Source organism: Poeciliopsis prolifica, unplaced genomic scaffold (assembly GCF_027474105.1).
Source record: "Poeciliopsis prolifica strain line A6 unplaced genomic scaffold, Auburn_PproV2 SCAFFOLD002, whole genome shotgun sequence".
NCBI classification, from domain to species: Eukaryota; Metazoa; Chordata; class Actinopteri; order Cyprinodontiformes; family Poeciliidae; genus Poeciliopsis; species Poeciliopsis prolifica.
Window position 1 is genome coordinate 20811179 of NW_026562377.1, and position 25158 is coordinate 20836336.

The following is a 25158-nucleotide window of genomic DNA, read 5'->3' on the forward strand; positions in this document are numbered from 1 at the left end:
TGCACATATGGTTGCTAAAATTGAGTTTATCTTCTGACCGGACTTTTCTCACCGTGGTCAGTGGAAGGTGGTGACCGAGACCTGAGATGGACTGGAGGAGAAGCGCATCTTTGATGCAGTCATCTGCTGCTCCAGTCATTACACGTCAGTAAATTATTTGAATTTCTTTCTTAGACAGGAACCCAGTTCCTCCATTGTTATTATTATTATCATCATCGTCACAGTTCTAACCTGCCTCTTCAAGACTTTCCAGGTATGTCTTGGTCTTGTACCATTTAGTTTGCATAGATAGTTAGAAAATCCATAGCAAAACAATCATGACGGATTTTCCAAAACCCAAGAAGCGATTATAGCTCTTAAAACCTGTTGCAGGAATTGAGACGTTTGAAGGAAAATACTTTCACAGCTGGGACTACAAGGGACCTGAGGACATGCAAGGGAAGAAGTGGTTGTCATCAGCTTCAGGAGGAGACATCTCCGTGGAGAGCAGCACATTTGCAGAGCAGGTTCTTGTTCTCTTTGTTTTGTCTTTTTTGAGATAGAACATCTTTCTGCTATTTGCAGGGATGCTAATTAGCATCTGTTCTGCATCCCAGGTGTATATGAGCACCTGTCGTGGCACCTGGGTGATCCATCAGGTTTCAGATAACAGCGTTCCAGTGAACATGATGTACAACACAAAGTTCGTCCACATCCTGTTCCAGCTGCTGCCCATCAACTTCTTCAACTGGTTTGGAGAGAAGAAACTCAACGCCATGTACGACCACACAATGTACGCCCTCAAGCCCAAACACAGGTGGGTGCTCTCCTGAAAATACACAATGCCGAGCAAAAGCATTTGGAAATCTCTTATGTTTTGTCATGCTACAACCACAAAGAAAGTACCGAACAAGTTTTTGATGGTCTAGCAAAGAGGTCTTAAACTCTAGTCATCAAAACCCGGCATCCTGCAACTGAGAAACATCTCAAAGTTGCAAGACATCAATGCTGGAGGACTGGAGTTGAAGATCCCTAGTGTATTTACTAAAAATCCATCAGAAACACTAATATTTATGAAAAAAGTGTAGAAAAGTTCAATGCAAGGTAGATTTGTGGATCTCCTTACTGGTCAGTCACTTTGGTGATATGCATTGTGAAGTGCACAATTCAGAGACTGAGGTCCAGACAAAAGTCAGGGAGCAAAAACAATCTTTAATACATCTGCAGAAGGAGAGCAAACATACACTGCATTAGGCACAAATTAGGATCTGCTCTGACGAACTCAGAGTTGCATAGTTACTTTATTCATCTCTCTTTACTACCGAAGCGGAGACCCAATCTTCTAAGACCAAACAAAAGAAACAAAGGAAAACATACGAAACCTTGTATGCTCATTCACTGTAATGTTTACGGGAGGTGAAAACTACACACTCTATCTCCATGCAGGGAAGGAGATAGAGTGGGAAAAACAGCGAGTTCCCAAATAACTGTCTGGGGAAGTTCAGCAACCCTGGGAGCCTTACTTCAGTAGACACATCTTGTTTCATTAGTTTGCACACCGTTTCCAGCTGCACAGAAAAAAACCTGGACTGTGATACAAAAAACGTTACATTTATATGACACATAAAGGAACATCATTTAATATGAATAACCCTTCTTCACAGCATCTTCCCTTTGATCGATCATTATCTCATCTCCTAAGTCCTGTGTTCCTCTCTCTGTCCTTCCTCCACAGGCTCTTCAGTCAGATACCAGTGATCAATGACGATCTGCCACTAAAGATTCTTTCAGGATCCGTTATCATCAAACCAAATGTAACGGAAATTTGTGGCTCTACTGTGGTGTTTGACGATGGGAGCGCGGTGGAAAAGGTCAGAATCTTCCTCCTGAGTATTTTCAAGACTCTTTCCACACTCCCAGAATGCTTTTCACTGATCTACGTCGTCTTCATTGCAGGTAGACACAATTGTGTTCGCCACAGGGTACAACTCTGGCTTCCCCTTCTTGCCAAACAATGTTCTTCATAAGTCAGGCCACAGAGTAGGTCTCTACAAGCATGTGTTCCCTCCAAACTTGGAGCATACCACTCTAGGTGTGGTGGGTTTCATTCATGCCCTTGGCGCCATCATGCTTCAAGCGGAAATGGAGGCCCGCTGGGTGGCATGTGTCTTCAAAGATGAGAGGCAAGACTTTTATATCTCCTGTTGTCAGTTTAAACCCTTCAAAAGTCTGAGTGACCCTAACATGTCTTTATCATTTTGCTTTTAAGGACTTAAGAAGCTTCCCTCAAACCAAACCATGATCAAAGCTGTTGACAAGGACACTAAGGACATTGAGAAAAAGTAGCTTCCCGTTATTGTCTTCTTTAAAGATAATAGATCATCTATTTTTAGCAGTCTATTCACCGTTTAATCTTACAACAATTTGTTGGCCACCTCCACAGCTATATTGTGTCAAAGTTGACGCCGCTGCAGGTGGACTTTGTTTCCTACATGGACGACATCGCGGGAGAGATTGGAGTGAGGCCGAGTCTCCTCCGGCTCTTCTTCACAGACTACCAGCTGTTCAGGCGTGTACTGGGGACCCGTCTCCTCCTACCAGTACCGGCTGATGGGGCCGGGGAAATGGGAGGGGGCCCCCCAAAGCCATCTTCACCCAGTTCGACCGCACGTACCAGCCCCTAAAAAGCAGGAAGGTCTGAATGAACGCCGTTTACCACGCTTATTGCATGACGTTTTAAACTTATAATCCACCATTATCTTTTCAAATAGAAACTATGTGCCTTCTCTTTTCACGTCTGCCCAGCTGGAGGAGCCAGAGTCCTCCGTTACCGTCCGCCTGGTTAAGCTGAGCCTGATGATCCTGGGTGGAGGAGCCGCAGCGTTCTGCTTCCACACACATCACCCAGACGCCATACCCACCCTGCTGTCCACCATCCGTCCACAGACAGTCTGAAGAATCGTTCAGTCCAATCGGCTCAAAATCAGACTGATGACAGTGACATTGTTTTTCTTTTGTACATGTTTACTTTTTGTCAACTCTTGGAAGTGGATTGCCAAATTATGCTTATTAGGCGACTGTCTCAAAATACAAATGTAGATTTAAAATGTGTTTGTGCTTTTAAGCAGGTCAGCTAAACTTCACATTGGCTGTTGTAATGTAAACGATACGTTCAAAAATGTATATTTAAGTAAGTGATTTTTATTTTCTATCGCATATGCAAACAAGAAAAACAAAACTTTTGCTGGGTTTTTTATTTTAAAAAAATTCTCAATTATCACCCATCTTGTGTTTACTGACAGAGTTCATCAGATTTTTTTTATCAAACATCTAGTAAGTACTCTATGTTTTGTTTTTGAATCCAAACAGAAGTATTTTTCACTTCATAGTTCAATATCTATCTAATATCTAGTGATTTTATCAGACATCGATGGCTTTCTGTTTCAATTGTGCTGTTTTAACCTTCTATGTTTTGCATGAGATTCCTCAGCACCACCAAACTAAAGTCCTAAATGAAATATTTTTGCAACATGTGCTGCTCTGAACAAATTTTTGACAAGCTTTATTTGTCAAAAGGGACTTTTGGGGGTTATAGTGCAGCAGTTTTGGAGACAAATAAGGTAAATGTATCAATGACTTAAAAACAAATGATTTGTCGTCAAGTTGGTGAGAAAAGACCTTCTGTGCACGAATCGTACACAAGCATCTAAAAGCAATATAAGTGTTGAAAGACATTCTGATGCATATAAGATTTTGATCAATTTCCACTTTACCAAGGAAGTAATTTTTATTTTGAATCTTCCACCTGTGGGTTATTTTTAATCGCAGAAGAGAAACGGGTACATTCTCCTCATAGGACGTTGCGTTTATGTATTTGAGCAAATCATTTTACCGCGGTTCAGACCAGACCAACATGAGACGTTTTGAAAAACACCTTTTAATCCAGCTGTTGTCCAAAAAGAGTTTTTGTTTTTGTTTTTAACGTCAGAATTAAAAGTGAGGTGAAAATATGACTCTGGAGGAACTCAAAAGGCATCATAGTGCGCCCCCTGGTGCTGACATCTCGCAGTGTTTTCCCCTCAGTGAGGGAACGTCAAAGAGGCTGCTGGAAATGTGAATGTTGCTTTAAGAGTCGAAACTATGAGATTTTGAAATCACTCCATGGCCTTTGGGACCTGTGAAAATTTTCCATGCACTTTCACTTGCTAAGAAGTTTTTTTTTTCAGCTCAACACAAAGGGGGAGTTTCGATCAAAGCTACCCAGAACCTTTATCCTCTGGAACTTTTGCAGCCGCCTGCAGTCTGGTACAAAGAGCACACTCATATAGTTACTTTCATTAATGAGTAACATTAGCAGCAGATTTTTTCTTTCTTTCTTTCTTTCTTTCTTTCTTTCTTTCTTTCTTTCTTTCTTTCTTTCTCTCTTTCTTTCTTTCTTTCTTTCTTCTTTCTTTCTTTCTTTCTTTCTTTCTTTCTTTCTTTCTTTCTTTCTTTCTTTCTTCTTTCTTCTTTCTTTCTTTCTTTCTTTCTTTTTCTTTCTTTCTTTCTTTCTTTCTTTCTTTCTTTCTTCTATCTTCTTTCTTTCTTTCTTTCTTTTTTCAGATGTTTAATTGTTAGGGCTCCAGAAGTTAGGATGTCGGGTTTTTTCTGCTGTGATGTTTTCTCTTTTAGTAATCCAGCATAAATATGAACCAGTGCATTTATTCATTAGTAGTCCCGATAAGAGTGATCTAAAATGCTCTATTCACGAAGAATGTTGATGCACTTAACTCATTGAGGTGCCAGAGACAGGGGTGGAATTTTCCATCAGCCTGGACAAAGTCTGGCCTGCTCTGTCCACGTTACCTTGATGCCCCCCCTGCATGTGGCATTATCTTACCCCTCCTCCATACATAGGTCTTCCAACATCCTCAAACCATTCTTACTGTACTCCTAGAGATTTGGTGATAAATCATTGTTAACTGGGAAGTGATTTTTTAAACCTTTCTCTGTGTTTTCTAAAACTAGCCAAGTTCCAAATAAGTTTGGATGCACCAAAGTCAGGGTTCTGAACTTTGACCCTCCCCCCTGGAGCTAGTAGATTGTGCTTTTTCGTGGAACCAAAAAGGGATTTGTGATCTTGAATAACCGGTGGAGTATCAAGGAAGAAGCTCAAACGTGGTTAACATGGAGGGATATTTTGATCATTTTTACTCAACCATGAGAAAGAACACAGTGCCTTGCAAAAGTAATAAATTGATCCAAACATTCCCATTGCAACTAATTAAATTGATGTCCTGGTGGAAGGTGAATCTCCATCACAATCTCAAGGCTACTGCAGCCTCTAGCACAAATTTGTTATGTGTAGCTCCATTCGTCTTCCATTAATCAGCTTTTCTGTCCTCCGCGGCATGATGCTCCCACCACCCTGTTTCACCATGGAGACGCATCTAGTGATGTTCACAGTGATGTGCTTTGCTACTTTTATTTAACACATTATATTGTGTTAAAAAAAAGTGTCAATGTAGGCAAATATTTCAGGCAGATCACCTTCTTTTCGGTTGGTGCCTATGGACAAACCATGACCAGGACTTAATGTGTCTTTCAACACCATTTTTTTTTATTTGTGGTGCACAAAGAACAATAATTCTGTCAACAGATTCCCCCGTTCAAGCTACGGATCTCTGCAGCTCCTCCAAAGTTACTATGAACTTGTCTCACTAGGTTCATTCTGTGGTATTTTTCCCCATTCATGGAGAAGAACAAACTTAAAGTGATGGAAAAGAAATACTTTTCAGATCTTTATCTTTAAAAATCATAATCTGAGGGGGGAAAGTATCTTCTCGACACTTCAACAGACTGAGACATTTAAAGTGGTGATGCGAGGTCCGAACGTCATTCAACGGTAACCCAACTTGATGTGAAAAGCCTATGGGACTTGACCCATAGGCTCAGTTAAGAGAACCGTCCTGTCTGAGCACAGGCGCTGAAAGGCAATCAGAGGGAATCTCTGAGTAAACAATAGTTTACTGAATAGTTGACATTCATAAGCTGGGAAGGTTTGTACATATTAACCAATTTATTGACTCCATCCTCAAGTGCAATCGGGTTCACATAAAATGATTTGGGAATTATAGCGATTGCAGTTGTGACCTTGACCTTTAGTCAGTGTGATGAAGGACTGAGTGATTGAGGCAGGGTCAGAACTGTAACCTGCTGAAGAGACGTCAGTGGACTTGGGACAGACGATGCAGCTCTGCGAACTGAGGATTTCATTTTTGTTTTATTTATTTATTTATTTATCAAATTGGTGTTTTTAGATTCATTTCACGCTCTGCCGTGTACAATGAGTGGTCACTCCCGTCCACGCAGTCTTGTTGTTTATAACCGCAGTTTGTCAAACGGAGCGCGCATCTAGATGGCGGCGTGCACGCGCAGCCTCTCAAAACAGGGCACAGTAACACGCGCGCGCCGAGCGAGCGCGCATCTGACTATGTACATTATTATTTTATTTTATTTTATTTATTTTTTATTTTTTTTTAAAGCGACGCTCGACATGTTTTTCTTCCTCGGCGGATCAGGTCCCTCAAAGTTTTGGACCGCCCCTTTAAAGCCATTTGAGCCAAACGTATGAGTGCATTTACAGTAGTCTGTACTACGGCACTACCGATAAAACTCTAAAATACACAAAGAAATAAATACTTCCATAAATTCACTGATGGTGTATTTCTCTGATCGACAAAAGAAAAAAGGTGCTCGACCCTTCATTTACAGATACAGTGGGGAGTCTTTTATTGCGTGGAGAAAAAAAAAAAAAAAAGATCAGCAGAGGTCTGTATAAAAGTCGACGCTCTGTGGAAATTCGTCCCTTTTCCAGAGACAGCAGGCCAGCAAGCACACAAGGTGAGACAAATAAACAGCTGCAAAAAAAGCTTTAATTATTATTATTATTATTATTATTATTATTATTATTATTATTATTATTATTATTATTATTATTATTATTATATTATTATTATTATTATTATTATTATTATTATTATTTTACAGCTGTTATGTGATTTGTCATAATTCCATCCTTTCAGGTCGTGAAGACAATAATGGAGTTATTGCAAATCTCGCCATGTTTTTGCATTGTTCTTATTTTTGCGTGGATTGCATTGTTGTTATTGCGCGTTTACAGAGAACATTCCAATTGGTGTATGAAAAGGTTCAAATATCCACGAGCTTTTACGTGTTCTTGACAAGAAATTTGAATAAGAAAATGCACGCTGTTATTTTACTTCAACAAATGAAAGATCAGAACATTGTTCAAAAGGCTTTTGAAAATAATAGTAATTTTTTATATATATTTACATGTATATATATGCACTGTTTGACATATTTCTGATCATTTTGTTTAAAAAAATAGTAATGCAATCCAAGTATCTTAATGCAAAAATAAGAAGGAATAATCATAGATTAATAATAATCTATGCCAAACTGTTTTAAATTAAAAAAAAGAAGCAAAAGTTGTACAAGGAAAAAACTTCCAACGGGAAAAAAAACATGTCTTAACACGAACTGCAGAGATGTGATATAACAATTTCCCAGGTCACTGGGTTTATGTGATTTAAAGCAAAGCCTTTGTTCTCCTTCTAGGAACTTGTTTTATGACTAATGCTGCAATCAAGAGCATTACTGAGGGTTTTATCTGGAAGCCACAAAGGGCTGCCTCCCCTCCAATATTGGCCGTGTTTATCAAAACTCAAACTTATCTTTTAGTGCTTGCACTATAATGATTTTTTGTGAATTCAGCTGAGCAACAGTTGAGCGACACTTTGTTCTTCTGCACCTGGCAGAAGAACAAAGTCACTGACTGTTGTGTCCTGGCCTGGAAGTTTCAATTTTGCTGACACCTCAAGCTGCGTCTTGCCAAGAGAATGTAATCAAACCTTGTTGAAATGTGTAAGCACACTCCAAAGGAGACAGATCCTTCTCATAGGAAGGAGAACAAGAAGTTGCTTTAGACAGCAGAGAAAGAAATGGTAGCAGTTTGGAAAAAGTCAGGTTGCATTCAGGATTTCAGACGTGAGGGGTGGAAACATTTTATAATCCACACATTAAATGTTTTTCTGCTTTAAGCAACCACCTTGACTGGGAGGTTAGTAATGAGTTTTGAGACATATTTTTGTAGGTTGTTTGCGAAAAACCCTAAAATTGTGGGGGGAAAGTAATTCTAGTGTGAGCTAAAGACTTCTTTAAAGTGAGTTTATGGCACATCATTACTTTAATTTGATTCAGCAATTTTAAGTAATTGTGTGGAACACTGATATAAACTTTAGGGTAAAAATATTGGGTCTCATCCACTGTAACTCAAACATTTTTCCTTCTTCCTGTCCTGTTGCAGCTCCATCATGGTGCAGAGAGTCGCAGTGATCGGGGCAGGCCCCTCAGGTCTCACCAGCGTCAAGGCTTGCTTGGACGAGGGCATGGAGCCCACCTGCTTCGAAAGCAGCGACGACATAGGAGGACTCTGGAAGTTCAAGGCAAAAATTTGCAAGCTGATCATGTTAATCCTGCAGATTTCCCCGAGGAAAGCATGTCTGAGTCTCTTTCAATCCTCCGTCTTCTCAGGAAGTCTCTGAGCCGAACAGGGCCAGCATATATCGCTCCCTAACCATCAACATCTGGAAGGAGATGATGTGCTACAGCGACTTCCCCATTCCAGCTGATTACCCAAACTACATGCACCACTCTAAGATCCTGAAGTACTTCAGGATGTACGCAGAGCACTTTAAAATACTGCAACGCATTCGTTTCCAGGTAAATGCACGGGAAGAAGACCTCATTAAATCATTCTGGAACCTTTCAGAGAGCTTTGTTGACCTTTTCCTTGCTCCTTGTCTGTAACTTTAGACGTCGGTGAAGAAAGTCACGCAGAGACCAGATTTTTCTCGCACCGGTCAGTGGGAGGTGGTGACCGAGACCAGAGATGGACTGGAGGAGAAGCACATCTTTGATGCAGTCATCTGCTGCTCCGGTCATTTCAACTACCCCAACCTGCCTCTTCAAGACTTTCCAGGTGATACATGGTGGAAAACACAGAGCCTTGCGCTAGTATTCATTTTTGAACTGTTTAATATTATGCTACAAAATCACAAAATCTTATCAAGAATTCTTTTTTTTTTGTCTAGCTTCTAGTGCAGTCATCTTATAGTATTAGGCCAAACTAACTTACATGATTGTTTTAAGTGAATATTCTTTAATATTAATTTTTAAAAATAAGTACACGTTCCTTTGGCAGATTTTTCATTTATAACATTGGAAAAATGTACAAATTATTTCATAAGTTGCTGTTTTAATGCTAATCATCCTCGTTATTTGCATTCCACACGCTCAAATATTTTTCCAATGTGTTGCAGGAATTGAGACGTTTGAAGGAAAATACTTCCACAGCTGGGACTACAAGGGACCTGAGGACATGCACGGGAAGAGGGTGGTGGTCATCGGCATCGGCAACTCAGGAGGAGACATCGCCGTAGAGGGCAGCAGAGTTGCAGAGCAGGTCCACAAGACTTTCTGGGTTATTTTTCCAGCCATTGCCACATTGAAAGTCTTGCTCTCCCTGTAAAACGCGCTGCACACTTTCGCCGACGGCTACATTTACTTGCTGTTCTTGGATCTTTCCCTCCAGGTGTACCTGAGCACTCGCAGCGGTGCCTGGGTCATCCGTCAGGTTTCCGACAACGGCTTGCCGGTCGACAGGTTCAACACGCGCTTTGTCCACATCATGTTCAAGCTGCTGCCCATGAGTTTCCTCAACTGGCTGGGGGAGAAGAAGCTCAACGCCATGTACGATCACGCGGTGTACGGCCTCAAACCCAAACACAGGTAGGATACTTCAACGTTATGATGAGGGGGTCGATCGTTGTTTTCCGAGCAGATCATTATTTTCCTCCGCGAAACTGAATTGGTATTTGTCAATCAAATCACCCTTTATTGGAGAGCATAGTCTAAAGACGAAAGCTACTCCATCAAAGTTTTCTAATTCCAGCTATAGAACAACAAACCATTATGGTTTGAACTGCCAAAACAAAACCTTGGATAGATAGGAGCCCCAGCATCCACTAGATTGCAATGTGTTGCTCACAATGCTGTTGAGGGACAACTGAGCCAGACTGTATCTGACAAGACAAGTGTCTCCTGCAGTCTGTAGAGTCAGTGGACCTACAGGAAAATATTAACAGCACTGTGGGAAATAGGTATGCGCACTTTGTTGCTTTGACATGCACCACCTACCATTTGGATGAGGTAGGAGAGATGTGCTGCGAAGATCCTAAAGTATCAAACACTAGAGGGCAGTGTGCTTCATCACACCCCACAAAGACGGATTCTATTTCCACCATTTCAAAATGAAACGACAAAAAAACATGCCAAGAAAATAGCACACCATGGTTGCTCCCGTATTACCTGATTGTAGTTCAGAGGATAAATTATCGCTACTTGATTTTCAGAGGATTTCATCATGTTTGCAGTCTACTGTTAAATCGTGTCTCCTTTTCTTTTTCCTAAGACTCTTCAGCCAGATTCCAGTGATCAACGATGACCTTCCCTTCAAGATTCTGTCCGGGTCGGTCCTCGTCAAGCCAAACTTGAAAGAGATCCGAGGCTCCACCGTGGTCTTTGATGATGGCAGCGCTGCGGAAAATGTTAGAGGGAAATTTGACGAGATGTGTCACAACCTTTTGTTTCTTTGAGGGGAAAAGACAACCTTCTAACCAATGTACTTCCTCTCACAGGTGGATTTGATTGTGTTCGCCACGGGGTACAACTATGATTTCCCCTACTTGCCGAAGCACGTCATGTACAAGTCGGGGCACCGCGTGGGTCTCTACAAACACGTTTTCCCCCCGGTCCTTGAGCAGCCGACTCTGGCTATCGTGGGCTTTATCCATTCTGACGGATCCATCATGCCACAGGCTGAGATGCAGGCCCGCTTTGTCGCTCATGTCTTCAAAGGTGAGGCTTCACTTCAACAGAGGCCATCTTCAAATGGTGTATATATTACTTAGTTGTCCCACCCTCGGCACAGACGTAAAGATCTGGTTGTTAAATGCCCGCTTTCTTGTCTTTGGCCCTTCAGGACATAAGAAGCTTCCATCAAATCAAACCATGATCAAGGCTGTTGAGAAAGACACCAAAAACATTGAGAAAAAGTACAAGCGACATTCATTGTGACTTAGATGAAAGGTTGTTGACACTGAAATAGTTTTTAAGCTTACACGTTTTTTTCCTACAGCTACGTTGTGTCGAGGCTGACGCCCCTGCAGGTGGACTTTGTCGAGTACATGGACGACTTGGCGAAGGACATCGGCGTGCGGCCAAGTCTCCTCTGGCTGTTCCTCACCGACTTCCCCCTGTTCATGCGGGTCTTCTGGGGACCCATCACTGCTTACCAGTACCGACTGATGGGACCAGGAAAATGGGACGGGGCCCGCAGGGCAATCTTCACCCAGCTCGACCGCATGTACCAGCCCCTGAGAACCCGACAGGTCAGAAATGAGTGCTGTGTTCACTCCTGGTCAGAAGTTTACATACAATCATCTGCACTAATACTTTTTTACCTGCTTTTTTTTCTTTTTTCTTTTTTTTACATTAGAATAAAATGCAAAACCTCATTAATTTTTAAAAGAATTAAACGACAGTAGAACTCGTACAACACTTTTCCAATCATTTTGATCACTCAAAGCATTTTACACTACAGTGACATTTATTCACCAATATGCAGTCAAAGGGTTAAGTGCCTTGCCCAGGGGCATATCAACATGTGGCAGGAAAAAGCTGGATTTGAACCGACAACCTTCAGATCACAGGACAACTATTCTACCCGTAGCACCACAGACACCCCATAAATGGGAGGATTTGTCAAAGTGCTCAAAATATACGTGCACAGTAAAACGTATCAGAAATCTTCCATTTCTAACAGTCAATAACAAGTTTCTGGTCGATCTGTAACCAGGTATTTCACCACTCTCCTTGGCACAATTTGAAGAGCTAATTTCAGTATCCTGGCATAGATAAAACGTAAGCATAGTCAACATATTTTATGTGGGGTTAAAGTTGAGGCTATTCCAGAGGCCTAACGTTGTGCAGAGTGGCCCTTGAGTGTCGGCCCAATGTGGTTCGTGGGCCGTTCCTGTTCATTTCAACTAACTTCCTGCCATCTGAGAGGATCCATTTAGTACAAATGGCTAGAAACTCGGACACACGTGCGCGATCCGAGAGTTGAATAAACCCAAACATCCATTGGAAGTGGTTTCAGAACGAATCAAACCAACCTTAAGCTTCTGGGAGGATTCTGACCAACATCTCTGAACCTGTATGTTTAATTTGAGAAAATCCACAATAAATGACCCCTTCGGGCTGATTTTTACATCGAAATAATGATGAATTTCTTCCATCATGGCATCTTTAAAGAAAGAACACTTCTAATGCATCATCAAAACTCCCACATCAATTTGAGTTTCAGGCTGACTGACGGGTCAATTCAGACAATAACTGCTTGTGTGTTCCCACAGCTGGGGCCTCAGGAGAGCTCGACAGCAGGCCGCCTCTTCAAGTGGAGCTTGCTCCTCGTGGCTGGAGGAAGCGCCGTCTACTACATCCATATTCACAATCCCACCATCATCCCCACCCTGATGTCCAAACTCCGTCCACAAACCGTCTAGGAAAACCCAAGACCAGAACCTCTGATGTTAACTGTGGACGTCTGTCAGTCTCGCAGCAGTGTAAACCCTATCAAACAACGCAGCTCTTTTCACTTTAACATGCAACGCTGGTGGCACTCAGACTATCCTGCACTGAAGAAATGTTTCATAGTGCAAAAAGTATTTCAGTTCAACTGTTTACAAGCAGGCCAGAGCTAAACCAATGACGTGCTCCAGAACATTGTTTATTGACAAGAAGGGAGGATGTTGAGCGGGGAGCAGAAAGCTGACAGAGTTCACTTTCCTGAAGTACAGAAGCAGAAAAGAAGAGGGAGAGACACAAGACACCAGGGAAAGCAAATGAAGGACATCAGATGTTCCTATAAGGAACTGGGCTCTTATTATATATGTAACACAAAAAGCAGTCTGAACAATAATGTGAACCTGCTATGATCATGTTAAACCCAGCTTTTGTGCGTTTTTAGGATAGATTCATGATTGGAAAACCAAATTATGCCTAAAGTTCAGACATTCAGGTGGTTTGAGGTAAAATAACCAGAGTGTTCTTAGGTTTAAGAGCCTCAATTTGACTTCTCCATAGATTCCTCCCCCTTGTGGTTTGAACATTGCCTGCACTTGTCAAAATCTCTGCACAGTTTGTTGTAGTTCTTCTCCTGCACCAACAACCAGACGCTTATCATCACCATAAATATGCTACCATTACAAAACTGTGACACATTTCTTTTTGTCTTTTTGATATTACATTATTTTTCATATGGACTTCTGGTGTTTTCAGTGAACACGAGGCTTTTGTCATTTGAATAAATGTCTTAAAGGAATATTAAAGCAATAGGTGCTGCTAATACTACTTTCCACCCAGAGTTTCATTGAGTGCTTTTTTAATTTCTTCTTTCTGTCTTAGGCTTATTATCTCCTGTTTTCATTCTAAGAAGCAATTAGAAAATCTTAATGTAAAATGAAACTTCTCTTGCAGCTCTGCTTATGCTTAGAGAAGATTCAGCAGCAGGTCAAGCATTCGCTCCTGTCTGTTTTGAGAGCGATGAAGGTATTGACGGCCGGTGGAAGATCAGCATTTAGCAGATTTTCTGATGTTTCTGTTGTCTCACATGTGTAAAATAGGAACAGAAATTGCCCTGCTTGTGCGCCGCTGTTGGCCGTCTTCATCAGTTTCAGCCTCTTTTTTCTGTGTCTTCGAGAACAGACTGATGGACATGATGGCATGAACTCCACCTTGGTTTAGTCCCTCTTCCTGCAGTCAAAAATACCACCAAATAGACCCACAGCCTTGATGAAAACTTGATATTTTAGATGTTACCCTGCTATGATTTCAATTCGTGGCTGATTAACAAGATTTTGCTGAACTGCAGTCATTTCAATCAGATGTCTTAAGTCACCTAAAACATTCAGAGCAGGTTTGGGAAACACTGCTGTAAAAAGCGCCTCCTAAATGCTCCTGATTGTATGTTGCTCCAGTGAAATGGTGATTCTATTGTGTAAGGAGAAAATTGACAGTTCAATGAAGCAACCTTTACCAAGTGGAGGACCCTGGTTAGGACGGAAAGCCACTTTAAGCTCAACGGTTTGTGTGACAACTTTTCAGGGAGAACATTTTCTCCAATTACGTCTTTTGATTCTTTAATTCAAAGCGGCTGAGAGTCACCTGTTGGATATTAAACACTTGATTTTATTTATTTTGTGTCTAGCTCCGAAATATTGTGATTAGAAACTTTCCATGCAGTGGCGGTTTCTGAGAAAGGCAACCATCCAAATGTAGTTGAATATTCACAGCTGGTCACTTTCTCCCTCTTGTGGTCAAAAGGAAACAAGTGGCTGTTCTCTCCTGTCTGTCAATGTGTTGCATATTTCCTTTTCAACTTTCATAATGTGGATGGAAACAAATGCATAGTTTGTTTTTGTGTGACTACATTAATTAAAGGGAGGGAGGATTAATCTCTTGTCGTCAACAATCTCAAAAGCTGAATGTGAGAAAGTCTTAAGTCAGCAGGTGCGCAAGATGACATTTTCACGGCTCAATGTTTTCTAATTCATTTATTTGATCGAAATCTTCCCTCCAACACTGATTTGTGGTATTTAATGACAAAACAGGACCAGCTAAATTCAAGTGAACAGAACTGGAAATCAGAACTTATTCCCTGACTTTTTCTCTTCCTGTCTTGTTTCTTCTGCAGTTTCATCTGGTCCAGCGGGTCTGCTGTGAGCGTCGCTTCTTCCATCATGGTCCAGAAGGTGGCAGTGATCGGCGCCGGCCCCCTGTGGTCTGAGCAGCATTGAAAGCCTCTTTGGATGAAGGGCCTGGAGCCAACATGCTTTGAAAGCAACACTGGGAGGCTGTGGAGATATAAAGCGAGGACCAGCAATTTAGCAGCAACATGAAGGTTTTAGATCAAAGCTGATAGCTTTTGTTTGTCTGTTTATTTTGATGCTAATCATAAATTCTTCCACTTTGATAAAAACCTCGACTAAAACCAACCCCACAGCATGACACCGCCACCCCCGTGCTTCTCCGTGGACGTGCTCTTGTTTCGGTGACGTCCTGCGAGGTAAACAAACAAACAAAGCAACCTGCAGTTTTGTTTCAAAACGTTTCCTCTCATCAATGCCTCTCGTCTTTTAAATGTCCGGCTTTTAGCTCCTATGTCGCGCCTGTGCGCCATCTCTCCCGCAGGTTGTTGTTGTCGCCAGCAGCGTGATTAATGATTGTTTAATGTGGCGTTCACTAAAGCGCTTCCCAGCCCAGGAAGCCTGTTTACTTTTTCCTCCCTGTGTCTGTGAAGAAGCAAAGGTTCAGTCTGCAGTCGACGCTCCGGGTCGCAGTCACACAGAGCGCCAAGGCAAACGGGTTTCCTCCTGCCGAACCAGCAAAAGGTACGCCGTCTGAGTTCACTTTTTTGGCGCAGTTAGAGGAGAATGCGTGTTGGGGTTTTTTGGGGTATGGAAGCGCAGAAACCTGAAGCGTCAGAGCAGCGGCTGTTGTTTTCGCCTTGAAGCTCTCCGGGAGGGAGGAGCGTCCCGCTCCACACTGTTTCCGATCAGACATGAAAACTAGAACAGGCGATGATTTTAAAAGTTGTTTTTAATTTTGCTCGGCGACTCTGGATCGGTTAATCAAGTGTTGACGCGAGAGGCGTGTGCGCGGCTCTGCGGGTTAAAAGGGGAAGAAGAAAAACAAAACAAAACAAACAAAACAAACAAAACTTGGAACAGAATTGAAACGCTGCTTCGTGACGCGCGTCGATGTTCTGCAGGGTAAAGGGTGCTGTCTTTCTTTCTGTCTCTCTGCTCCGCAGAGCTGAAGCATGAGTCGCCGCGTGGCCGTGGTCGGAGCGGGGAGTTCGGGTCTGGCCTGCATGAAGTGCTGCCTGGACGAGGGCCTGGAGCCCGTCTGCTTCGAGAGCAGCGATGACATCGGAGGTCTCTGGAGGTTCAAGGTGGGTGCGCGCATTTTGACGCCAGGGTCGCCTCGGTTATTATTTGACATCAGAATGTCAAATAATTTGTTTGTTCATTTGTTTTTTTCCTGGAGGGGTGGTGAGTTCAGTAGAGTAGGTTCATCACACATAAAGCGACATCCATCCCAAGGGTCGTTTATTCTTTCTTATTGCCCACGAAGCCCCAAAATTCAAATTTGATACAGGACTAAAACACATCTTCAAGAACTGAAGGGAAATAGGCGAGCCCTATGTTCAGAGGGCTGTGTCTGGAAAGTTCAGTGGAAGGAAACACTGCACAAGCACTCCTGGTGATATTCCCAGTGATAACTGCATTTCTTGCTAAATCTGATCATTTATGAATAAAATGTAAATTGGACATCAATGTCCCAAGAGTGTGGAGGAAGAGGGGGAAGTGGCAAAGCATCTAGGTGGGTGGGAAGAACAGTTTGGGGATCTACATCATTTTTACCTTTTCTGAAAAATTTTAATTGGGGTTTTTATTAGCAATAAGACAGAATGATTTAGATTATCAAAGTGATATGCTTAAAGTTGAACTTTTTTGAGTGGAGATACAGCATAGCATATAGGGCTCAGTGGACTTTGTTTAAGCCCCAGCTGTGTGTCGCCGCAGGAGAATCCAGAGCCGGACCGTGCCAGCATCTACAATTCACTCATCATCAACACCTCCAAGGAGATGATGTGCTACAGCGACTTCCCCATCCCTGCACACTTTCCGAACTTCATGCACAACTCTCTCATCTTGGACTACTTCCGGATGTACGTGGACCACTTCCAGCTCACCAAGCACATCCGCTTGAACGTAAGGACGCCACCGCCGACGTCAGGCTTCCGCCTCCGGCGCGTGCGACCGATGTCCACGGCCGACTCTTTCTGTCTTTCTGTTTTTTTCCCCAGACCCGAGTTGTGAACATAAAGAGGAGATCCGATTTTTCCCGTTCGGGACAGTGGGATGTTGAAACAGAGAACAAGGACGGCAAAAAGGAGAGGCACATTTTTGATGCCGTAATGATCTGCATCGGACATCACTGCCACCCCCACCTGCCTCTCCATGACTTCCCCGGTAACGCCTCGGAAAAGTTTTGCACCCCTTCAGCTGTTTCACATTTGTAGTGACAACAAACTTCAGTGTACTTTAGGTGATGCATCACTAGAGCATATTTGAGATAAGAAATGATAAAGGAAATATGGCTTTTCTATTTTTCAAAGATGCAAAAATCTAAAAAGTGTGGTGAGTGTTTGTATTCATCCTCCCCTCTCTGCTGTTGCCCCTGAATCAGTAAAATCCACTGCAACCAGTTGCCTTCACAGACACCGTGGTGGTAAATAGCCTTCCTGTCTGGCGGAGTTAGGTTATAAAACACAATCCGAAGCTTCAAAGATCTCCCATCATGTGAAAGTAGCTATCGTGTGGCACAAATCCAAGCCAAATGCGGGTCAGTCCTGGAGGAAAACCTGCTGGAGTCTGTGCAGTCATCACTACTTAGCACTGGTCTGTCATGTAAAATCCTGATAAACACGTTGAAATTTGTGCCTGCTCTGTAACAAAAGGCTTACAAAGGAACAAACAAAAAGGATAACTCTGTTGAAGGCAGAGGACATGTAAATAACCTTGTTTTTATGTAACACCTGGTGTTGTCTGTTGAGCACAATTGCAAAACCGAGCAACCTTATCATGTTGTGGGAACTCTTCACTGAATAGTGTGGTTTATTATTAGCAACAGTATCTGTCTGCAACCTGCAACCACCCAGCTAAGGGACAGTTTTTATCTAACCCGCCTCCCTCTCATCTTTGCCCCACACTCGCCTTCAGACTGCTAGACGTTTGCAACCGGGCCACTACTCTTTATTTTCTCACTGCTTCATGCCAATGCCGCTGCTGTCACTTTCACACTTTCTCATTTGCGTAAAATGCCTACAAGTATAATTTCAACTCTCAGTACAAACTTGTTGTAATTTGTCTTTTATATTTTCTGCGTTTTGATCCCTTTTTATCGTTTCTCCAAATACATGTATATATTTTGTGTTTCACAGAGGAGACCACTGCAATTTTGTTATTTTCTAGCAACATAATGACGAATAAAAATCCTCTGTCTTTGTCTCAGGCATCGAGACTTTCAAGGGAACGTACTTCCACAGCAGAGACTACAAGACTCCAGAGCAGTGGAGAAACAAGAAGGCGGTGGTGATCGGAATAGGAAACTCCGGTGGAGACATTGCAGTCGAACTGAGCAGATTCGCTAAGCAGGTGGGACTGAAATCACGTCGGACCTGACTCGTGTCTTCAAAGCGAGATGAGCTTCATGGAGCTTTCGACTAAAAGGCGGTCACATCCATGAATGTTTTCCCATTTTTGTCTTGACATGAGCATAAATTTATTGTATCTGCTTAGGATTTCAAACGGCAGAGAAACACCAAATATTTTAGGAAGTGAAGGGAAAGTGACGGAAGTTGTGTTTTTTTTTATATATATATAAATCACACATTAAACTCTCCACTAAAAGTTGGAGGTTGGTTTGGCCAAAATTATAACAAAGCAACACATGTATTTTGTTGGTGTAAACTCTCAGTGGTATTTACATGAAGATTACCTAAAAGTGACAACTTTTTATTTGTTTTTTTTTTTTCTTTTTGGGTCCTTCAGGTTTACCTGAGCACTCGAAGGGGGGCCTGGATTCTGCACAGAGTTGGAGACGATGGGTTGCCGCTTGATATGCTGCTTAACAGAGTGATGAATGCTCTGAGTCACGTCCTTCCATTTGACTATGCATCCTCCTTTATGGAGAACAAACTCAACAGCAGAATGAACCATTCTCTGTACAGTCTAAAGCCCAAACACAGGTACTGGATGTTTGCAGATTCTATTATAACCTACAAAAAAAAAAACACTAAACCTTATCAATGCATTTATCATTTTATTTGCCTTATATCAGATCTTATCAATAAAATCCTTATAATTCCTGCAGTTAAATAGTGAATTGAGCCCCTTTGTGCACCGCGCCTCCTGTTTCCCAGGTTGTTCAGTCAACATCCTACTGTCAACGACGATCTTCCCAACCGCATCCTGTCCGGAACAGTTCAAGTAAAACCCAACATCCGCAGATTTCATGGCTCCTCCGTCGAGTTTGATGATGGAACCGTAGTGGACGACGTTGACCTTGTGGTGGGTTTTATTGTCTTTTTGTGCAAAAAAAAAAGTGGCAGCTCTGGGACGAAAATTGACAACCTCTGTTTGTACCTTCAAGGTGTTTGCAACAGGTTACAAGTTTTCCTTTCCTTTTCTGGCCTCTAATGTGGTTCCAGTGACTGATAACCAAGCATCTCTGTACAAGTATGTGTTTCCACCTGACCTGGACCGCCCCACGCTGGCTATCATTGGATTAGTGCAACCACTGGGAGCCATCATGCCTATCAGTGAAATGCAGGCTCGATGGGCTACCAGGGTCTTCAAAGGTACAAAAAAAAGAAGCAAATTGACTGATTTTAATTGAGTTAATTACTTTTTTGTAGTATAGATAAATTAAGAAAACCGCTGGAAAACAGAATTGAACAAAAACTGAAAAATCAGATATCTTTTCCAATAAGTAAACATTCCTCCGTTGCGCTGACAGTAACATTATCCCCTTTGTGAAAAACAAAGTATTAAAAATGCAGTTTTTATATTTCCTTATGTCATAGTTCTTAAAGGGAAAATCATATAAAGCTTTTTTTTTTGCAGAAATGTGCAAAAAAAAAGTGCTACCAGTATATTCACTGTATATGTGTGTTTTCTAATGTCTGAATAAAATGTAATTTTTTGTGCTTAGGCTGCATAAAGCTCCCCTCATTACCCAACATGCAAAGAGACATCCAGTGCAAGCAGGAAGCCATGGCTAAAAGGTAAAAGTTACTCAATTACCCTGTGTGTGTGTGTGTGTGTGTGTGTGTGTGTGTGTGTGTGTGTGTGTGTGTGTGTGTGTGTGTGTCATGCTGTTCGCATGTTGAACTTGAGCCTTGTTATCAGGTACGTCAGCAGTCAGAGACACACCATCCAGGTCGACTACATCGACTACATGGATGAGATTGCGAACCTGGTGGGAGTCCGACCCAGAATCTCCAGGCTGCTGCTGACCGATCCCAAGCTGGCGCTGAACCTTGTGTTCGGCCCCTGCACCCCGTACCAGTATCGACTCAGGGGACCCGGAAAGTGGGCCGGCGCCCGCACGGCCATCCTCACCCAGTGGGAGAGAGTTTCTCAGCCCTTGCAGACCAGGCCGTGCAAAGACCCAGAGCGACGGCGATCTCTGAAGTTGCCCCTGCTTCTGTCCGCGGCGGTGGGATTGGCTGCCTACTACAACCGGAGCAGCCTCCCAGCGTTCCTGCAGGATCCTGCTGCCTTACTGGACAGGGTGAAATCCTCCCTGGCCACACAATGACGCTAATGTCCATCCGTACATCAATTGTCTCTACCCGCTCGTCCTTGCAGGGTTGCAGCTTGAAGCTAATGTTATGACTGATTACAATTGCCTTTTATTACACTATTCACTCATGAATTTTGTTGCATACTGTTTTACTACTGATCTTTTTAAATGGCTGAAACTAAAGCTTTGCAATAGCTTATTCTCTATTTGACCAAATAGAACCTTTCTGTATACAGTTATTTTCCTGTAGTCCTTGGTTTATATAATTTTGTAAATCTGTTGCAACACCTACACGCTCTAGTTTTCAAATGCCTTCAAGCATCTATCTAAGACCAAACATGGTGTGTATTTTTAATTATTGCACTCCGAAACCCTCTTTTGAAATCATGTATGCATCTAATAAATGTTGTGTAAAAGGTTTTTCTCCTTTCTTTGTTCAAGTTGACAGACAGAAAACAAACCGAAACCTTTAGTCACATTACAGCCACAAACTTTAGAATACATTTCATGATACTTTTATGTGACAGAACAAAATAGTGAATAGTTGTGAAATGAAGGGCAATTGTGAGGCATGCATTCACAATTCAGATACTTGGATACAATTCAGAGCTAAATTCAGGACAATTTATAGAAACAAAATGCTTCTAGATTGTGTAAAAGTCTTTTGAGACTAGAGATTAGGTTTGCCTTCCAGTCTGACAACACTGAACATAGAACTTGATCTACAACATAATGCTTTACATCAAAGTAGTTCCATGTTTCACATGCTACAGAGACCCAAGGAAAGTGCAGACCTTAAACTGATTAATCTGTTTTAGGCCGTAAATAGTCTAAATTGGCATCTTTAAATGTCCCAAATGGATAGCGACAGTACAAAAACACTTGCAGCTGCAACGGCAGCAAAAATGATTTCTGTAAGAGACGTACTCAGAATGTACGATGAGACATCTATATAATCACATACAGGAGAAGCAAAGAAAAATCCCTAGAAATGCACACCACACTTTTCAGATTGTGGTTTGTAAGAAAAATTGAAAATCAAGTATCGTTTTCCTTCAACTTCTGAAATATGGCTCATTTTGTGTTTGACTGACAGAAAATACTAATTTAATCAACTAAATGCATAGAAATGCGATTTTATGTATATGGCGACAGACTGAGGTCGAACTGAGTTGAAAACTTCTAATAATCTCTGTATTTAAGGCCAAAGAACTTTGTTCTCTCTGCTTCACAAACCTTTCCATGTAACAAGTCATTTTTTAACAACTTTCTGGCAACTTTTCTCAAACCCTTTAATAAGTTATATTTCAGGAAACGAAGATGAGAAGTGTCTTTGGGTAAATTCTTTACCTAAATCACTTTTTATAAGTTTGCAATGGGATAAAATACACATAGGCTTTTATTATTATTAGATAGATAGATTTTATTATTACACAGACTCAAAGTTCAAATATACATAAAAAAAGAAAACAAAAATGATAAAAGAATAAAAAGTGCGTTAAAAAATGGCAACTAACCCATTAGAGACATTGGCAATCATACCAATGTCTCCAGAGTAATATTATGATTATTACTACAAAAGCCACTTCATCATCAGTGAAATAAACCGATCACTTTACGACTGAGATGGGGGGCTGGTGCAACTGGGCAACTGTTTGCTTAATGCAGAAGCTTTTGATAAGGAGAGCCCAAAGTAGGTCAACATCCAACACCAAGCTTTTTATGATCATTGTTGACGTATTTGGCCTGGGACACAAAGACACAAATTTGCCCAATGTCATGCTGATGTGGCACTACAATTATTGTCAAAGGGACAAAATAAATAAATAAATCAATCAGCATTTCAGCAACAGGTGATCCATGAACCCCGTTGACACTGCGCTTAACAAACTGTTTTGCATTCACACAGAGACGCTTTCCGCTCTCTCAAAGTGTTGCACACCATTGCCTTAAAGAGGCAGAAATATTTGATGTTATAACAAAAACGCTTTGATTTTTTTTTTTTTTTATTCAGTGAAGTTTTGGCCGCAGATGTTCTGGAAAGGAACACTTGATTCTACAAAATGTGCAATGGAGTTGGAGAAAGAGTTGGAAACAGCAGACAGAGAAGGCTCTTTGATAGACGCCGGAACTGAAGGGACCTTTGATCGGGCCTCTGGCTCTGTCGGCTGTGGCTGGGTCAACAAACATCCTTTCAGCTCTACCAGAGGACCCACCGGACACACATTAACAGAAACAGATACAGTATAAAAAATAATCCTGGCCTGGCAAAACTGTAGTTACTTGCTTTTTCAGTATTTAGAGTCCGCAACCGTGAAAGATTGAAAGGAAAACTAATATTTAAAATTTCAACTTGACACCTCAGTTGAATTCGTATATATAAGAATAATAGAAACATAAACAGATCTGCCTGCTGCGAGGGTCTGTTTTCACGGCGGACATCGTTGTTTGGACATTGTTCGTTTGCTTATGGCGCCATCTAATGGTGAGTGCAGATGTGCAGCCCGGGTTCGGTGTGAAAAGGTCAGGGCTTGTGGTGGTTCACCGCGTCACATTGTCAGCATGTGAGCGGAAGTTCCCGCTGGGAACAGAATCAGATGTGGAACAACTGCAATGCAGGGTGCACAAAAAAAGAGTGAACGTTGATTTTGTTGCTTTTCCTCAGGTATGAGTAATTATGGAAAAGGAGACGATGCGTTGCAGTGGTGGTCCCTCCGCTAAAGTCCCTCTCATTTGTGCAAACTTCTTGTTTTTTTTTTTAATAATCAGCAAATGTGTTCCTGAAATCATTAGGCCTTATTCCAAATGACTTGCATTAAACTTGCTGCAGGTAGTTTGCAGGCGTTGCTCTGTCAGAACACCCAAAACATCAACCATCTGATCCAAACGGTCACCGTCAAATGAAAGACAGTTTGTTAGAATGAGCGAGAAAAACAAAAGAAACCATCAAGACTTGTTTTCTTCTACTGCGGGCAGATGAGACAAGAACTGAGCTCTGTTCAACAAACTTGTCTTTCACTTCTTCTGATATTTTGAAAACAGGAATTATTTTTGGTAATCTCTCATAAAACAGAGGAGATATCATCTGATTTATTAGCAGACTGGGGAATAGGTCTTTTTATAAATAGCCTATACACAATGTATTTAAATATTTGATCGACATTTGATTGGATAGCGGGTCAGTGTCAAAGGTTTTAGAACGGTCCAGTCAAAGTTCAGACTTGAATCAAATTGGGAATCCTTTTGTAATTCATAGGCAATCCCCATCTAGTTTGAGGTATTTTGTAAGGAAGAATGGCCTGACAAGAAATAAGGATAGACGTGCAAATCTGCAAAATGACTCCAAACAAATAAAATAAAACATGACAGAGATTTAAATGACTCGACGCTTGGAGCGACATTCAGATCAGAGGCACTTTGTTGGATCAATAGAGACACGGACAGGCAGACGGACAGCAGAATCAACACTGATTCAGTAAATCTGTGAAGTTTCAAACACTGCGCCGCGCGTGATTCGCCGGTACGCCCCGGAAACAGATTTCGTCCACGCGTGACTCCTGAGAGTTTGGGTTGCCAGGTTTAGATATTCAGGTATTATTAAAAAAAAAATAAATAAAAAAAAAAAAAAAAAAAAAAAAGCTGTCCACGACTTTTTGACGTCGAGGGGTTAATGCAACACTTGTGAGAAGACGAAGAAGAACTGCAGAGAGATTGTGGGAAATTCTTATAAACTATGTAAATAGCAGAGATTTAAATGACAAGCTGGAGGAAAACGTTGCCACCCGTCAACTTTGTCATGAAAAGTTTTTTACAAATTGGGAAATAATTGAAAAGAGGCCAGGGTTTGGACCTGATCACGGCATATTATTTATTAAAGTTTCCACTGCCTTGAAGGGTAGCAAAAATAATATAAAAACGATCAATGATCAGATTTTATCATCTTCAGCCAAATGAAAAACTAAAGTTTATGAGGCCTCCAGCTCATTTTGTCTGTTCTATTCAATGACGTAAAAGCCAGTATTTTCACATCCTTGGTAAAAGATGTTTTGCATTAAAATAAATCCTAATGATCTTGCAAATTGCTCAGCTATCTTTTGACACACTGATTGTTTTTTGAGTAGCCAAAAACACAACATTTTCAAAAATCTGACTGTGCAAATTGTTGCAATATTTGCCTTTTCCAGAGTTAAGCAAGTGAAAGTCTGACCATTTTTCTCATGTCCTGATGTCAAATTGAAAATAGCCAACAAGGTCAGTGTTGTAAAAAAAATTATATGAAGAAACACAAAAACAACTGAAAGCAATGTGTCCCCATGTACCATTTTAACCTTACAGTAATTATTATTATGCTTCATTAGTTGCTACATTGATTCATTAGGTTGCTGTTTTTAAATCAGCTCAGTTTTATTTTTATATGTTTAAATTAATTATACACTTTAATGAACCTCAGCACACAACTATTTCTGCTTCACAATGAAGTGACAATCAGTGAATCTGTTTGAACTTGACTTCGTTTTATTTGAGGAAGCTCTATCGATCAAACAGCGGACGTAGACAGGTTTGAGGAAGCTCTGAAGGGGGATAGCAGACGACAAACCTGGCAACTGGCGTCTGCCATCT

At 41.5% G+C, this 25158-nt stretch overlaps 2 protein-coding genes and 1 pseudogene across 5 annotated transcripts; all 3 read left to right on the forward strand.

Annotated features, from left to right (window-relative positions):
• Positions 1–198: 198 nt before the first annotated feature.
• LOC129369411 (flavin-containing monooxygenase 5-like) lies at positions 199–3019 on the forward strand (annotated as a pseudogene).
• A 3732-nt stretch (positions 3020–6751) lies between these two features.
• LOC129369169 (flavin-containing monooxygenase 5-like) lies at positions 6752–13522 on the forward strand. The gene is made up of 11 exons (XM_055044540.1): positions 6752–6861; positions 8348–8486; positions 8575–8763; positions 8857–9022; positions 9363–9505; positions 9635–9831; positions 10514–10649; positions 10740–10959; positions 11084–11156; positions 11240–11492; positions 12519–13522. The coding sequence occupies exons 2-11, from the start codon at positions 8355–8357 to the stop codon at positions 12666–12668; spliced, it is 1659 nt and encodes a 552-aa protein (XP_054900515.1). The 5' UTR covers positions 6752–6861; positions 8348–8354; the 3' UTR covers positions 12669–13522.
• A 1814-nt stretch (positions 13523–15336) lies between these two features.
• On the forward strand, positions 15337–20958 carry LOC129369147 (flavin-containing monooxygenase 5-like). 4 transcript variants are annotated; one of them, XM_055044519.1, is made up of 11 exons: positions 15337–15354; positions 15464–15554; positions 15977–16117; positions 16752–16940; positions 17036–17201; positions 18244–18386; positions 18783–18979; positions 19154–19301; positions 19384–19591; positions 19945–20017; positions 20142–20958. In XM_055044519.1, exons 3-11 carry the CDS (start codon positions 15986–15988, stop codon positions 20551–20553), a joined length of 1668 nt encoding a protein of 555 aa, XP_054900494.1. In that variant the 5' UTR covers positions 15337–15354; positions 15464–15554; positions 15977–15985; the 3' UTR covers positions 20554–20958. The 4 variants fall into 4 exon arrangements, with proteins under 4 accessions (XP_054900494.1, XP_054900477.1, XP_054900502.1 ...); XM_055044502.1 differs by lacking the exon at positions 15337–15354 and having other exon boundaries at positions 15444–15554; XM_055044510.1 differs by lacking the exons at positions 15337–15354; positions 15464–15554 and having other exon boundaries at positions 15618–16117.
• Positions 20959–25158: the final 4200 nt, after the last annotated feature.

Bases quoted from the DNA above. Each gene is read 5' to 3' on its own strand.
- LOC129369169 (XM_055044540.1), top strand. From the start codon at position 8,355: ATGGTGCAGAGAGTCGCAGTGATCGGGGCAGGCCCCTCAGGTCTCACC. The intron at 9,506-9,634 runs GTCCACAAGACT...CTTTCCCTCCAG, and splicing joins GCAGCAGAGTTGCAGAGCAG to GTGTACCTGAGCACTCGCAG. The intron at 11,157-11,239 runs GTACAAGCGACA...TTTTTCCTACAG, and splicing joins ACCAAAAACATTGAGAAAAA to CTACGTTGTGTCGAGGCTGA.
- LOC129369147 (XM_055044519.1), top strand. From the start codon at position 15,986: ATGAGTCGCCGCGTGGCCGTGGTCGGAGCGGGGAGTTCGGGTCTGGCC. The intron at 16,941-17,035 runs GTAAGGACGCCA...TTTTTTCCCCAG, and splicing joins CCAAGCACATCCGCTTGAAC to ACCCGAGTTGTGAACATAAA. The intron at 19,592-19,944 runs GTACAAAAAAAA...TTTTGTGCTTAG, and splicing joins GGCTACCAGGGTCTTCAAAG to GCTGCATAAAGCTCCCCTCA.